Source organism: Heptranchias perlo, chromosome 21 (assembly GCF_035084215.1).
Source record: "Heptranchias perlo isolate sHepPer1 chromosome 21, sHepPer1.hap1, whole genome shotgun sequence".
Taxonomy (NCBI): Eukaryota; Metazoa; Chordata; class Chondrichthyes; order Hexanchiformes; family Hexanchidae; genus Heptranchias; species Heptranchias perlo.
In genome coordinates, this window is record NC_090345.1 from 8,757,360 (window position 1) to 8,773,857 (window position 16,498).

Below are 16,498 nucleotides of genomic sequence, written 5' to 3' on the forward strand. Positions count from 1 at the left end.
AACTCTCCACAAACTGGTTCTCATCAATTCGTCGTTTGATGTTTCCCATGCTGACATTGTTGGAGCCAAAATTTAAAAACGGAATGGGGACAGATTCCATCTGAAGAGAATTAGAGCCGTCCTGGGTCAGCATGTCACAATCCCACAGCTAATGAGAGTGGCCAGCGTCTCTCTGATCGTTGCACTCCACTGTTTTCCAGGACGGGCTTTGAAACCCAGCAAACTGGAAGATAAACAAGACGGCATTTTAAATAAAACTTCCAGCAAATCCCAAACCCCCTCACCTCACGCCCCCCCCCCCTCCATTTGTTGGGATTAACAAGTTCCCAGACAGCTGTGTTGGGATTCGACAATCCTAAACACAACGGAATTGAAATGTTCTCTATCCCTAAACTAAATATCACATATTGGGGCAGTTGTGAACTTTCTGAAGATGATTCTTTCTCCATATGAAAGCAGCGTGTGCAATTTCATTGCCCTCACAGTGCTAGCTGTAAATTTCAGAGCAGCAGCAGCCAGTCGCACTTCTTGAAAGAAACAAGAGGGCGTTATATTGCCGAATTGCTTCTATAATGTGCTGGGGGCAGACACCACATCGCTGGAAGCAAGACTCCAAAGCAGGACTGTGCATACGCAAGCAGTTTATCCGAAAGCCGCAGACCATGACCTTTACTTCTGGGTGCTAGAGAGCTCATCTTCTGAATTCCCCACTCCCAAACGGAGGGGAACATACTCGTAATTTCATTGCATGCGCTCCAGGCAGGCAATGAAATTACCAGGAGCACACGTTTGGAAAATCATCCCCTTAGCCCTTCTGTAATGGCTGGAGAAGTTGCACACAGGCCTTCCAATGAGAAAACCCCATATTGCTGACCTATATGGGTCTGCATCAAACCAGAAAGTCCATTTTCGACATTTAAAAAATTCCACGATTAAAGGCAGGGAGAATGTCTTCGCAAGAAAAGTGCTCTGTATAGATATGGCCCTGTGCGTATTTTCTGCATAAGTTTAAATTTATTCACCGAATGGGTCTGCACAGATACTACAGAGTGTGTATCCTCCGAGCACAGGCATGGCCTCAATGACAGCAACTGCTTCCCTCAGTGTTAATATCGGGAGTGCAACAGACCACTAATCTGAGGCGTAGAGTTACTGGACCAGTAATAAAGAGGCCCGGTCCGATGATCCAGAGTGCATGAGTTTAAATCCCACCATGGTCGTTTAAGAATTTGAATAGAATTTTTAAAAATCTAGCAATAAAAAGTTGGTATCGGTAAAAGTGACCATGAAGCTGTCCGATTGTCGGAAAAAATCCAGCTGGTGCGTTAGGGAAGGAAACCTGTTGTCCTTACCCGGTCTGGCCTATATGTGACTCCAGACCCACAGCAATGTGGTTGACTCTTAACTGCCCTCTGAAATGGCCTAGCAAGCCACTCAGTTCAGGGCAACTAAGGATGGGCAATAAATGCCGGCCATGCCCACATTTAAAAAAAAATTCATTCACAGGATGTGGGCGTCGCTGGTGAGGCCAGCATTTATTGCCCATCCCTAATTGCCCTTGAAAAGGTGGTGGTGAGCCACCTTCTTGAACCGCTGCAGTGACGGTTCTCCCACAGTGCTGTTAGGAAGGCCAATGCCGGGTGGTCCGTCCGGTTTTATTCTTATTATGACTTTTCGTAGCGAGATTTTACAACTGAGTGGCTTGCTAGGCCATTTCAGAGGGCAATTAAGAATCAACCACATTGCTGTGGGTCTGGAGTCACATATAGGCCAGACCAGGTAAGGACAGCAGGTTTCCTTCCCTAAAGGACATTAGTGAACCAGATGGGTTTTTACAACAATCTGGTAGTTTCATGGCCATCATTACTGATACTAGTATTTTAATTCCAGATTTTTATTTAATTAATTGAATTGAATTTAAATTTGCCAGCTGCCATGGCAGGATTTGAACTCATGACTCTGGATTTTAGTCCAGGCCTCTGGATTACTAGCCCAGTAACATAACCACTATGCTACCATACCTGAGAATGAGTGTTAAAAAAAAGTGTTAGTGGGGGCCTGCTGGTAGAAGCAGCATCGCAGGAGCAGGTTTGTTGGTGGAATTGATTATCAGTGGTAGTGTGCAAACATTAGAATCAGCAGATTCAAATTTCCCAAAATCTGGGGCGTTGTCCCATCAGCCACCATGCTTCCCTGAAGCATGGGACATTGAATCTGCTGATTTTAATGCACACACAAGACGCTGCCGTTCAAAACCAAAGGGGGTGGGGGGGCGGGGTGAATTTTCTCTGGGTTTCTCCTGCTTCGCTGCTGTAACCTCATTGGAAGTTCAGCAGAAACCCCATTTTCACGCGTAAATGCCCTGAGGAAATGAAGGAGTCCTGTTGAACGGGATTCAACAGTCTTTGCAGGTGACGAAATTTCAATGAAAGATTGGCTGGGACTTGCTCACCAGGGACTCATGGAACTGACAATGACTGAGAGCCAGACCCAGCGCTCTGTGTGTACAGACCCATAGCTCAAAGCAACTGGAACTCTTTGGGATGTTTAATAATCCCTTAAAATACACAATAAGACTTACCTTTTACCTAGACCTCTTGAGGGGATCTTGTGCTGAATGAATGTGTGTATGGACTGTTAGCCATTTGGTGCATGATACCAGGAACGAAAGGACTTGCATTTATATAGTACATTATCACATCCTCAGGATGTCCCAAAGCATCTCACACCCGTGAATTACTTTTGAAGTGTTATGTAGGCAATTTGCACACAGCAAAGTCCCACAAACAGCAATGAGATAATTGATCAATTAATCTGTTTGAATATGTGACAGATTCTGAAATATGATATTGTTCTGGCAAAAGAAAAATGATTAAAGGCGGTTTTTAAAGGGAAAGGATCATCAAGGTAAAAGAACTTTTCTCTTTACCAGACCACACATTTTGCTCCAGTCATTAATGTGGGTGTAAAAGGAGGAAACAGGCCAAAGGAGTAATGCACAAAAATAATTCTGACAGCATGATGAAGTTGCCAATTATGTTTGAGCTAAAAGTATAGAATGATTTATTAAAAACTGGTTTTAACACAAACAAGTGCTGGCAACAGCTCACACTGCAGCAGATATCGCTGAGCTTACTTAGCAGGCTGAACAAAGATTGGCATGTGCCTCTTTAGAGGGGAGTTTTTCAGGTATTGAAAGTCAGATATAAATGTGGTTTAAGGAGCAGGAGACAGTCAATGGGACCAACAAGCCTTATCATTTTCAGTGGATCTTATCTCCACCTACCCACCTTTTCACCACTTCTCTCCCAGAAAGGCAGTTTGAGCTGTGACCGTACACCTATGAAGAACTGGATTGAGGTTTCCCCAAACCCATTGTATGTGGGACCCTTGCAAAGTGAGACTTCCACCCTGTCGGCCGGGGCTGGATTTAACCCCAGGTCCCAGAAGTGTAAGGACATTTTCTGATATGAACAAAAAAAAACAGTGCTGGATTGGAGCAGTGAATGTAACGCTGGCTGATGTACAATGGGGCCGATCTAAGGGGATTTTTCATGATCGGCTGTAATCAAGCTGCTGGCCCACTTAGGGCTTGCACCAGGAACTCACCAAAATGGGTGTGATGGGGCAGGGTGGAAAATTGTGCAAGTCAGCAGCCCTCAAAAAGCTGCTAGAAAAAAAATGAAAGGACTGAAGCCACTTAAAGGTGCATAAGGAGTCAAAAAATTCTTTCAGCCTTTCCTAGGGCTGTGGGAGGAAAAAGAAATGATCGGCAAAAGCCACGAGAAGGCAAGATCAATGTGGAGTCAGGAAATGGAGCCTGTGGGCAAGGGATGCAACGGAACAAAACCCTGCACCCTCCCTAGAGGGCAGCAGTGCAGCATGCCTGAAAGGAGGTGATGGCCAGAGTCAGCGCTGTATACTCTAGTCATAGTACCTGGGAACAGATGCAGAAGACGATGACATACTTTAAGGAAGCTGCCAACGTAAGACTACTCTGCTGTACCGTTTACTAGGTAGATGGTCCAGGTATGAGTACCACAGAGTGTTGCCTGCCAACTTGCTCCACATTTACTGCCGGCCCATGCCAAGCCCTCACCCAACACTACAGCTGCTCCATTGCCTGTCGTATATACCCATACTCCAGCAGAGCACACGTTCAAACTACACCTTGAAACTGGAAGGATTGGCACAATCAAAGGCTTCCCACGTATAAAATCATTTTATCATGGCTAGCTGAATGATATGTTGTGTTCAGTTAGTGACACCCAGGATGGGCTGCAGTGTCCTCGCAGCAGATGGGCATGGATCTACAGCTGGCTCTGTGCTGACCCAAAACCTGTGGAGCCAGTTTCTCATGGTCATAGCCAGATGGGTGTACCAGAGCCTGCAGATATGGTTGATGGAGTAAGAGTGGTTGCGGGTAGTCCAGCTCTGTGCCTGCTGATCTCTCTGCCATCACCTCTTTTATCTTGTACCACTTCAACCATGAAATACTATGTTTGTGGTACTTCAAAACCAATGACCCATCATTAATTTCAACTTGACTTGCTGACTGCCAAAGGACTCTTCACTTAGTTGCCTTATCTAATCCCTAAGCTTCTGGGAAAGTTCGTACTGTAAAAAGTCCCTTTATCTAAGGACCCCTTTTCCTGTTCTGCTCAGGTCTAGTTATTACTTCCATTACAGTCGTCCTTCTGGTGAACTAGTAGCCAATATATCAGCTGTGGCGGAAGTTATGGGTTCAAGTCCCATTTTTAGAGATTTGAGCAAAGAAGTCTAGGCTGACACTTCAGTGCAATACTGAGGAAACACTGCACTATTGGAGGTGTCGTCTATTCAGATGAGACATTAAACTGAGGCCCTGTCTGCCCTCTCAGGTGGATGTAAAAGATCCCATGGCACTTCTTGAAGAAGAGCAGGGGAGTTCTCCCTGGTGTCCCGGCCAATATTGATCCCTCAACCAACATCACTAAAACAGATTATCTGGTCATTATTACAGTGCTGTTTGTGGGACCTTGCTGTGCGCAAATTGAGTGCCTCGTTTCCTACATTACAACAGTGACTATGCTTCAAAATACTTAATTGGCTGTAAAGGGCTTTGCTTTGGTTTGGTTTGGTTTATGTGTTAAGAGACAGGAAAATGAAAAAAATCATTAAAAAGTTAACAAAAACTAATGACAAATCCCAGTGCTAAAAATGTAGTCAAAACTGGATATTTTTTTAAAAAGGGATAAAAGGACTCAGAGCCTTTAATAGCTCCACCTTTCATGGGGCTTCCCTTGGGCCCATCGAGATGGCCAACGGGAGCACTCAGTCCAATCCTAGCCTAAGTACATGGAAAATTATGCTTGGCTTCCTTTAAATGTATTCAAATGAAGCTGTGACTCTTTGTCGTCATGACCACTTTAGGCCGGTCCAAAACGCTGGAAAATCAGGCTCGGCTCTGAGTATCGCAGATGTGATCATATATAGAAGGCATTTGATAAGGTCCCACATAAGAGACTGTTAGCTAAGATAGAAGCCCATGGAATCGAGGGAAAAGTACGGACTTAGTTAGGAAGTTGGCTGAGCAAAAGGCGACAGAGTGTAGGGATAATGGGTAGGTACTCACATTGGCAGGATATGACTAGTGGAGTCCCGCAGGGATCTGTCTTGGGGCCTCAATTATTCACAATATTTATTAACGACTTAGATGAAGGCATAGAAAGTCTCAAATCTAAGTTTGCCGATGACACAAAAATTGGTGGCATTGTAAGCAGTGTAGATGAAAACATAAAATTACAAAGCGATATTGATAGATTAGGTGAATGGTCAAAACTATGGCAAATGGAATTCAATGTAGACAAATGTGAGTTCATCCACTTTGGACCAAAAAAGGATAGAACAGGGTACTTTCTAAATGGTAAAAAGTTAAAAACTGTGGATGTCCAAAGGGACCTAGGGGTTCAGGTACATAGATCATTTAAGTGTCATGAAAAGGTGCAGAAAATAATCAATAAGGCTAATGGAATGCTGGCCTTTATATCTAGAGGACTAGAGTACAAGGGGGCAGAAGTTTTGCTGCAGCTATACAAAACCCTGGTTAGACCACACCTGGAGTACTGTGAGCAGTTCTGGGCACTGCACCTTCGGAAGGACATATTGGCCTTGGAGGGAGTGCAGCGTAGGTTTACTAGAATGATACCCAGACTTCAAGGGTTAAGTTACGAGGAGATTTTACACAAATCGGGGTTGTATTCTCTGGAGTTTTGAAGGTTAAGGGGTGATCTGATCGAAGTTTATAAGATATTAAGGGGATTGGATAGGGTGGATAGAGAGAAACTATTTCCGCTGGTTGGGGATTCTAGGAGTAGGGGGCACAGTCTAAAAATTAGAGCCAGACCTTTCAGGAGCGAGATTAGAAAACATTTCTACACACAAAGGGTTGTAGAAGTTTGGAACTCTCTTCTGCAAACGGCAATTGATACGAGCTCAATTGCTAAATTTAAATGTGAGATAGATAGCTTTTTGGCAACAAAGGTATTAAGGGATATGGGCCAAAGGCGGGTATATGGAGTTAGATCACAGATCAGCCATGATCTTATCAAATGGCGGAGCAGGCACGAGGGGCTGAATGGTCTACTCCTGTTCCTATGTTCCTATCTGAACCTTGGCTAGATTTCCAGTCTCCGAGTACATTTTGCAGTCTTGCACTACTGACCTAATAGGCCAGAGAATTTACCCTGGTGTACTAAACCAATGCATCCCTTTTTGAATTTTACTCCTCTAAATTAAATTAAAATGTTGGTGGGATTGGTATTCCATGCACTATTTTCATCACTGTTAGCTGTTATTTAACCAGTAGAGTCCAGTCTACATAAGTGCTAGAGGAGCTTTATTTTTGCAGAGCGAGTATTGACACCACTGTGTCAGCCAATGAGTTGTAGGCGTGGCAGGTAAACTTAGTCTATTTAAACAAGAGTCTCTACACCCTACAGCAAACAGAACTCATGACTGAAACTACAGCAGAGTCCCAATAAAAGCAAGATTATTTCTCCAGCAAAATGCAGTGAATGGAGGATAGTTACATAATACAAATTATGTGCATAAAATCAAACCCAGTCACATGCGGTCTCCAGGCACGATTGACCCGGAAATTACCCAATCATCTCCATTCTGTCCGGGACTTGCGGTGTCACTATATGCAGCCTTTTTTGTGTGGGGCCGGGGGGGGCGGAGCTATTGTATTATTGTGAACACATTTTTCCAAATGAACTAGTTTTGTCCTACTGTGTACTTTATATGTAGGGGTTGAATTTCCACAGTGCTCTCCCAATCATCCATCGTAACTTTTGGCAGAGGATCCGTGGAAACCCCTGAAGAAAAGGTGTAAATGCCGTTCAGGCTATTTCTTCAGGGTTCCTGCGGGATCTTCCGCTGGAGTCACGGTGGAACGATTGGTACAATCCCCCACCTCCTGGAAATTTGCACTGCCAGTCGGGTATTATCTCTGAGAATTATGGCCAGATTTCAACTGTAGCTCGTTTTTACCCAGCCAGGTCTCTAGACAAACTCTACAACTTTGCCGAGTGCTCCGGCTTGCACCTGATTTTTGGCCTGAACGCCCTGCTGCGGAATCCTGACAACTCCTGGAATGGTTCCAGCGGCCTGAGTCTCCTCAAGTACTGTGCCGGCAAGAAGTATAATATATCCTGGGAGCTTGGAAATGGTAAGTGACCTTCACCATCCAGACAACGAGATCTTTTTTATCCCCCCCTCGCTTTCCATGAACCTGCTTGAGTTATGTCAGTAGAGACTAGTGTCACTAGCAGCATATGATGCTAAATGTGACGGTTAGCCACGTATTATAAAAAAGGATATGGAGGCACTGGAGAAGGTGTAAAAAAGATTTACAGGGATGATACCAGAACTGAGAGGGTACAACTATCAGGAAAGACTGAACCGGCTGGGGCTCTTTTCTCTGGAAAAGAGAAGGCTAAGGGGTGACCTAATAGAGGTCTTTAAAATTATGAAGGGGTTTGATAGGGTAGACATAGAGAAAATGTTTCCACTTGTTGGGGAGACCAAAACCAAGGGTCATAAATATAAGATAGTCACTAATAAATCCAGTAGGGGATTCAGGAGAAACATCTTTACCCAGAATGGTTAGAATGTGGAATTTGCTACCACATGGAGTAGTTGAGGTGACTAGCAGAGATGCATTTAAAGGGAAGCTAGATAAGTACGTGAGGGAGAAAGGGTTAGAAGGATAAGTTGATAGGGTTAAATGAAGTAGTGTGGGAGGAGGCTTGTGTGGAGCATAGCCACCGGCATAGACCAGTTGGGCCAAATGGCCTGTTTCTGTGCAGTAAGTTCTATGTAATTCTATGTAATATTAGCGGCTTTGTGTCGATATGAAGGTCTTTCACTCCCACAGCGACTCAAACCACGTAGTATAATTCGGGTGTGAAGTCGCCCAAAGCACACATAGGCGTCAGGGAGTAGCCTCAAACTATTTGAGCTTCACACTCACTGCAGTATAACTGCATCTGGTGCAAAGTTAAATGTAAAAAAAAGTTCCCAGTCGACCCATTGGAAATGCCGGGGAAATTTTCACCTGTTAATAGATGGAACAGCCAGCCAAAGTGGTCAAGAAGCTAAAATGTAGGTAGCAAGCTTAGATAGGCATTCTGGAGTCTTGCTTACTTTAGCCTGGCCCAGGGCGAGGGGGCAGGGGGAACTTTGCAGAATCTTTGCTTAGAATTAAGTGGATTGGGTAGAGTCTATGATAGAGTGGGTAGTATATGGCCTGTGGAAAGAATGGACGTATCAGGTCACATGGCGTTGTCTCATTCCATTCTTCCTAATGTACAGGGTCGAACTGGCTCCCACGAGAGGGCATAGGATTCTCATGGAGAAAAGGAGGGTGCTGATAATAAAGCGCTGTGGAACCATTCACAGGGGGTCTCGGGAAATATCCCAATTTCCCATATGGCCAGTCCACACTGGCCTGTATATTCTATAGTAGAGCGGTTTTAGCTACTGTAGAAAATCGAGACAAGCTGTAGTATCTGGTGGATGTATTCCTGGAGGTTTCATTGCATGATGTCCCGCCTCCCATTGCCCCGCCCCACACTCCCGCCATTGGTCTGCCCAACATGTCCATCCTCATGGCGCACACCGTTTTCCCACACCAATTGGGAAGCGAACAGACTCTTCATGACTCAATTGGATAATTCTTGACTGTCAAACAGCCATTTTCCCCCCAACTCCTATATTTTTATAATGAATAAACAAAAGGGTTCAAAGAAAATGAGAAAAAAACACATTTTTTTTTAATGCTTTTTCCCGGGTTTGCTCGTAGCAGTGTCCTGGAGATTAATCTTCAATTCCTGGACACTCCAGGACAATCCTGGAAGGTTGGCAACCCTAGCTGTAGCTGGTAAAGTCACTGGCTGGAGAATCTACAGTCTCACTGTGATAGTGCAGTACATGCAGGGCTCAAATATGAAATCACCAGATTGGGGCCCATGATTCACCATCACAGTTAAGAAAAGCTTCAAGAGAATATAGGAGAAAATATAAAAATATAGTAAAGCAAATGAATGCCGATAGGCTGGATTAACAGACCTAAGTGACAGCAGCACAGTGCTGCCTTGGCCTGGTTGCTACAAGCCTGTGCATGCTTGATACTCATAGTGTTCAGTTCACCCACACAGGCAAACACTAATATTTTATCAAAGCAGAGAAATCTGTTATTTTAATTTTGTGCCCCTGATGTTAGAGTGACATCAAGTTTAATGGCAAGCTCGTGATTGTGCTGATTTAATGCTCCACCAGTTCGCTGACATTGGTGAGACATCACATCTGTTCTCAGTCTCAGTGAGACTCGATGCAGTGACACACCAGACTAGACTGATAGAGACATCGGATCGTGAACCCTTTCAGGCCTCTCTAAAAGGTCATAGCTGAAAGGGGATAAAAACACACACACTGGGTTAACAATGACTAATGCTCAAGATGAAGCAAAGCATCTTGAAGAGGGATTATTTTATTTACGCTCCGATTGTGAGGCAATGGAAATTGGAAGGTTCCTGGGAGTTTGAGTTGCGTCAGCTCCTGGAAAACCACAAACTTCCTTCAGTGTAACCCATTCCCTCTAACGTACTGAGCTTTGCTGTAGAAAAGAGTCTAAATAAATAAAGACCTTTAGACTGTACTCGAGATGCTCTTTCTGCTGCTGGATAAAAACGGTTGTGTGAACACTGAAGCTGTCCACAACTCTTAAGGAGGCACTGCCTTGGTACCTAAGCACTATCATAAGAACAGGAGTAGGCCATTCAGCCCCTCGAGCCTGTTCCGCCATTCAGTTAGATCATGGCTGATCTGTACCTTAACTCCATCTACCCGCCTATCAGAGCAGACATACATCGTTTTGCTACATGCACACACATTTTCGTCAATCAACAATATGTTTGATAATCTTTGGAATATATTTGCTTTCAATAGTGAGTGCAGATAACTGTCATCTAGAAGAAATGATTCAGATGAAGTACGGAGCTCAGCAACATGACCTGAATTAATATCACTGAGGTAGTCAACACAGAATACCCGAGGGATGATAGGCTACCTCCCCAAACTAAGACACAGTCCGTACATGTACAGAGGGACTGGTGCTGTCTTCTACAGACCCCCACTTTACTTTCCACCTTCCAGTTTTCTTCCTTTCCCACCTGAGGGCACTGAAGGTTTCTTGGGTGCCAACAGGCCTCAGGACCCCACCCGGGTGCTCTTTTCTCCACATGTGAGCCTTGACAGTCAGTGTCAGTAGGTTATAGGTGTGGGAACATCATAGTCAAGCCCCGATCCAGTTTTCATTCAACATACGGATATCTGAACTGCAGAAGCAGGGATCATTGAATAATGATCGTGAGCGGGAGCTGTGGCTGATTTTTCAGCTCCCTAGCCCAGGCCAATTGTGTTGCCCTGTAGGGCTGACATCCTGGCTGAGATTGTCTAACTCAGCAGAGACCAGGCACCAAAGCACATCACCATGTTTTCTAAGAGCTTGAAGTGTCGGAACTAGGCTAAATTTTAGTCATTCAGACCAATTAACCTGAACTGGTTCAATTCTGGTCACTTCACATTCATTCAGCCTGTCTCCCTCCTGATGACCTTTACAGTCTTGGCACAAAGGCATGCTTTGGTACTTCCCGAACATTTTGCTTTTTCTCTCAGCATCCAACATTGACAACCCTAATCCCTTTAGGTTATGGCAAAGACGTTTTGGCTGCCAGTCACATTTTAAAATGCAATATGTGAAATTCAGCATCAGGTATATTCCTGGTACGCACAATACCACTGGTGCCATGCAAGATCACCATGGCGTTCTACAAATAGAGTTAGAAACTGAGAAAAGGGGGTCTCATTGCTCCTGTGCTCTGATCGACATCAGATTAAATCCATTTCAAACATCAAATCAGTTTTATTCTACCGCAGCAGGCTTTATATCCAAATATAATTCACGGACAGTGAAGAGAGGGAGAGGGATTGTCCTGTGTAACACTAGTACTTTTATCTTGGCAGATTTTGGGGTATATTTTTCTGCTTTTCCACCCGGTTTATTGGACCACATTGGCGCAGCACGTAGAGGAAAATTGGGTGGAAATGATTGCAGGCCCATAAGGGAGCCCGGCTGATTTTCTATCCACTAATTGAAGAGAAAATCGTGTCCACTCTTGTTCCCAACATGCGACCCTTCCTGTCTGGTTTTCCGTGCTGCACTGCGCATAGGTGATCTAATCCACCTAGAGTCAACAACAGGAAAACCGGCCCCTCTTTCTCTTTGTTCTGACCTTGCTCTGCATCCCACATTGTTGCCCCTCCTCCTCACCCCCAGTCTCACCTCCCCACCCCCCCCCCATTCTCGCCCCTCCTCCTCGCCCCCATTCTCATATTCTCGCCCCCATCCTCCCCCTCCACAGTGCTGTTTCGGACCTTTATCAGTTTGTTTTTGGACAGGATTTCTTACTGATTGATGTGAGATTCCTGGGAAACACTGTGACAGTTATATATAAAGCATAAAATTTATAAAATTTAACCGCAATTTTCATGAGTTTCTGATAAGCTTAAAGGTCAGGTTGAGTAATTTCTCTATTGTTAAAAAATAGTTCTGAAAACCCTTCCTTCATTACAATAAAATTCTCATTAACTTGTCCTGCAGTGTTAAGGGTCTGCACTTATAGACAGTTACCCATGCAGGTATAACCTGTTGCATATAGACTGAGATGATCAAACACTCCATGAGACACAATAGGGGTGAAATTGATTGTTGGCAGTAGCCCCAAATGGGCGATAGTGAATCGGCAGTCTGTTTTAAACCCTGTTCAATTTTATTTCCCATTGATTTCAACGGTGTAAAATGGGCTGGCGATTCGTTATCACCCATTTTGGGCTACTACTGAAGACCAATTTCACCCCCAGTGGTTCTTGTGCTAGTGGCAGAGTAGGGATTGCTGACTGGAAGACTTTAGGCCAGGGTTGAATAGTGTAACTGTGGATCCCCACATTCTGGAGTTTTACTTGGTAAAATTTGGTGGTTGGGGAGTTCTTATGCAGAACTTTCCCTCAGGAGATTAAATGAATGTCCAAGTTAGGATAGATTGTCATCATTCTATAGAAGGGGATGAGCTTGATGGGCCAAATGGCCTTTTCCTGTTCTCGGCTTCTTTTCACACCGTTCCTCTGGAGTCAGGCCTCCGTTTTCTTCTACAGAAAACATTTATTTTTAATATTCAGGCTACATTTACACTACAACTGTAGCATTGTTGGGAAGCGGTTTTGCTGAATCCAGAGACAGGGCCTGACCTCCTTTAGGCAGTCTCACTCCACTTTAGTTTGGAGTGTTTCGACCCCCAATTTACACATCAAGTTTAGTGTCGGTCTAAAGCGGTTTTGGCTTCACACAGACATTAAACTTGTGGAGTGCGAGTCATTGAATTATTGCAAATTAAACAAATAGAACTTGAGGAATGTGCAAAATAAACAGAATAGCAACACTAAATAAACTGAAAACACACTCAGACAAATAGCAATCAAGAAAAATACTACCAACAATTGAAGGTACATGCATCAAATTCCCAATACATGCTCCCTGCATCCAATTAAAGTATAAAATCACCCAAGTTCAGGAATCCCTTTCTTACCTGGAACTTCCTATAATTTCTCAATAACACTATCTTTCCATTATACTCCAGCTTTTCAAAATCTCAGATCTGTAGCATTTCCAAAACTCACCTATTCCCTGTAGTGATCCCAAGACTTGAGGGTGCATTTAATGGCTATTAAAACGAGGGACCACTAATTCTATCTAAATTAGGTAATGAAATCTAATTTTGCAATAAGATATTCCACCAAAACAGAGACTTCTTTTTAGTGACTGGGCCCGAACAGCACAGAGTGATCATCCTGTACTCTTAAGGGAGACAAAATCTCCGAACACAGGACCCTAACGTAAGGAATGATGGGGAAGGAATTGCACTGGTCCTTTGTGTAGCAACATTGTTGTCACAGACTGGCTTGTGATTTTTGGAATGTGTTTATAACTCCACTACAAATTCCGAACACATGCATTTACAATGTTCGTTGACTATACTTACCCCAACGTTCCCCCCTCTATGATTCTTCACCAGCAGTTATTACTTGGAGGCAAAATTAGAAGCCTCGTCGAAGTAAAACTGATTTATGTTTGAAACTTAAGGCCCTAAAAGAACCTGTCTGCTCTTGTGGTCAAGGCTGCTGGAGAATTCCGGATGCCACAATACACACAAGACAGGATATGAATATGAATCACCTTGCCCAGGAATTGGAGGAGTTCTTTCCACAAGGGCAGTATTTCTTTTAATGGAAAGCTGCAGTTTAAAGAAAGAATCTTGAGCCTCTGGCCGCTTTAGAGCCTTGTGATTGCAGTCTTCCTACAAGGGTAGTGGTAGTAGCTCCTCCGCCAGGTACTGCATTATGTCACTTCCTGAAGGAGTTATGTAATAGTGCCTGAGGGTCCTGGACTTGGAAAATCTGCCCTTATTTGTAAACTGAAGCAGTAGGTATTGGCCGGCTAGTTGAGCATAGCAGGCCCGGCAACTGAGCCCAGCTCAGTCGTCCACACTGAACAGCGAAAAGCAAGTACTACCTTTGCCTGATTTATCACGCCCTGCCCCAGCCCAGGGGCTTTGACCTGGGTAAAGTGCCCCTACTTCTAAAAACACTCTCCGAAATTAGCAACTATTACACACTTTTACCCAAGTAAAGAAAGAAGAACGAAAGAAAAACTTGCATTTATATAGCGCCTTTCACAACCTCAGGATGTCCCAAAGTGCTTTACAGCCAATGAAGTATTTTTCAAGTGTAGTCGCTGTTGTAGTGTAGGAAACGCGGCAGCCAATTTGCGCACAGCAAGGTCCCACAAACAGCATTCAGAAAATGACCAGATAATCTGTTTTTAGTGATGTTGGTTGAGGGATAAATATTGGCCATGATACCGGGGAGAACTCCCCCGCTCTTCTTCGAAATAGTGCCATGGGATCTTTTACATCCACCTGAGAGGGCAGACGGTTTAGCGTCTCATCTGAAAGGCGACACCTCCAACAGTGCAGCGCTCACTCAAAATCAACATTACAATCTGCAAACCAAAGTGATAGAGATCATGTTTAATGAAGAGATCATGGTGGTTTAATCTTAAGCAAAGTAAGCAGTTGTAGAATTTCAGTCCGCAAATCATTGCTCCCCTAAGTGTTTACACAGTGTAGTGATATATTTATACTGTTACCATTTACCATGCCCAACTGTGACAGCAGAATGAAAAATGCCCGGGCCTGTTATTTTAAGCAGCGTTCCACAGAAAAATGTTCCCGCTCAGCAGAAAGCTCTCAGCAGCTCCTTTCGGATGAACTTTTTGCTTTTAAATAGTTTACGCTCGTAGTATACCTCTGACACGCAGGGAATTAATGCGCAGGGTGTTTTATGCTCCGCTGTATCTCAGCTCCATACATGTCAAGTTTTTCAAAATATTTTTATTATCTTTATTACTCTAAATACTACTTTCTGTTCATATCTGTTTCGCTTTGAAAGTGAATGATTTCAAAGTTAAAAAAGAAAGCTGTCGAATTAGTACTTTACAGGACCGCTCACCTTTGCTTGCTCCCGCCCCTGTTCCCTACCTCTTCCCCCCCCCCCAAAACCCAGCACCATCTCAACACTGACTTCTCAGCGTTCTCTTTCAGCTGTGAAGGGGAGCAATTAGGTCGTGTTAATAGCTGCTATTCTTGATGCCAAGGTACCACCCCAAACCTTGACCAGTATGAAGCATTCGTGTTGACTGACTGAGTGGCAGTTTTCTTTCTCCCCCGCCCCCCCCCATGGTGCTTCAGAAGCCACGTTTAAAGTTTACATTTGAATATACCTCCAATTGCTGATTCTAACAGATCTTGAGATCCTGATTTAGGATTTATCCACCGATGAGGCCCTTTCCGAAACCTCCAGCCTCACAAAATTCAAACAGGACCAATCACAAATACGGAATCTAAGCACAAATGGGACTGAGTTGCCTGGACTTCGAGTGCCGCACTGCCAGCTCTGGGGGGACAATGTGAGGCTAACTGGCTGCAGTTTGGACACCAATGCCTTCGGGGGAATTTCCCATTCACCAGGTTACGGGGTTTGTCACTTAGCAGACGAATTGGTAAATTCAATGTGCTCCTTCCACCACCACCCCCCCCACCCCAATTGTTCATCTGATAAAGAGACTGCCCAGTGTACAACTGAACTACACAGACCAAGAGGGCCCCAGTTTCAATCCCGCTGAATGAACTGAATTCAAGTGGGGCAATGATACGGACACTACAGTTTACCTCAGCACCCCTAGGGTCGGCAGGAGGTAAACAATGAACTAATGGTCCTGCTCCTGATCACTATCTGACCCTTGCTGCAAAGTGGGTATGTGTGGATGGCAGCTAAGCCCACGATTAGGCTTGGTGGTAATGCAATCTCCAACACTCATTGCCTCTGCTCACACAAGAAGCACTAAAGAATCCCCAGCACCCATGCACCTCATCCCCAAATACAAGCCATGTGCATTGAGAAAGGAGCAGAAGAAATGGAAAACTAAGTGAAAATTCAACACCAACCACATCATGTTCTTCTAAATTAACAACTGGTTGTCCAAAATGTCTAGATCTTTATCTGGCGAGCTCACTTAATGGGAGGTGTATGTAAAGTGCGCTGTCATATAAAAAAATAATTTAGAAAAATGCAGTTTTATATTTACAGTACTAAGATAGTTTAGGATTGTTTAAAGAGCTCACAAGTGTAATGTTTACATTGGCCAGACTGTAGAATTTAATGAATAATGAGGTGTTAGATCAGTATCAAATTACCCTTAGTGATTGATGATGAGGAACATTGATGGAAAGCAAGAGATTATTAGCCATTTACTTAAAGGGGTAGCGTACCCCACTAAGTT

At 44.0% G+C, this 16,498-nt stretch overlaps 1 protein-coding gene across 1 annotated transcript in view; it reads left to right on the forward strand.

The window, feature by feature from the left end:
* Positions 1 to 16,498, forward strand: part of hpse2 (heparanase 2) — a 220,012-nt gene that overhangs the window by 89,311 nt on the left and 114,203 nt on the right. The window contains exon 4 of the mRNA XM_068002697.1: positions 7,538 to 7,711. Coding sequence (XP_067858798.1) covers positions 7,538 to 7,711 — 174 coding nt within the window. The remainder of the gene's footprint in view (positions 1 to 7,537; positions 7,712 to 16,498) is intronic.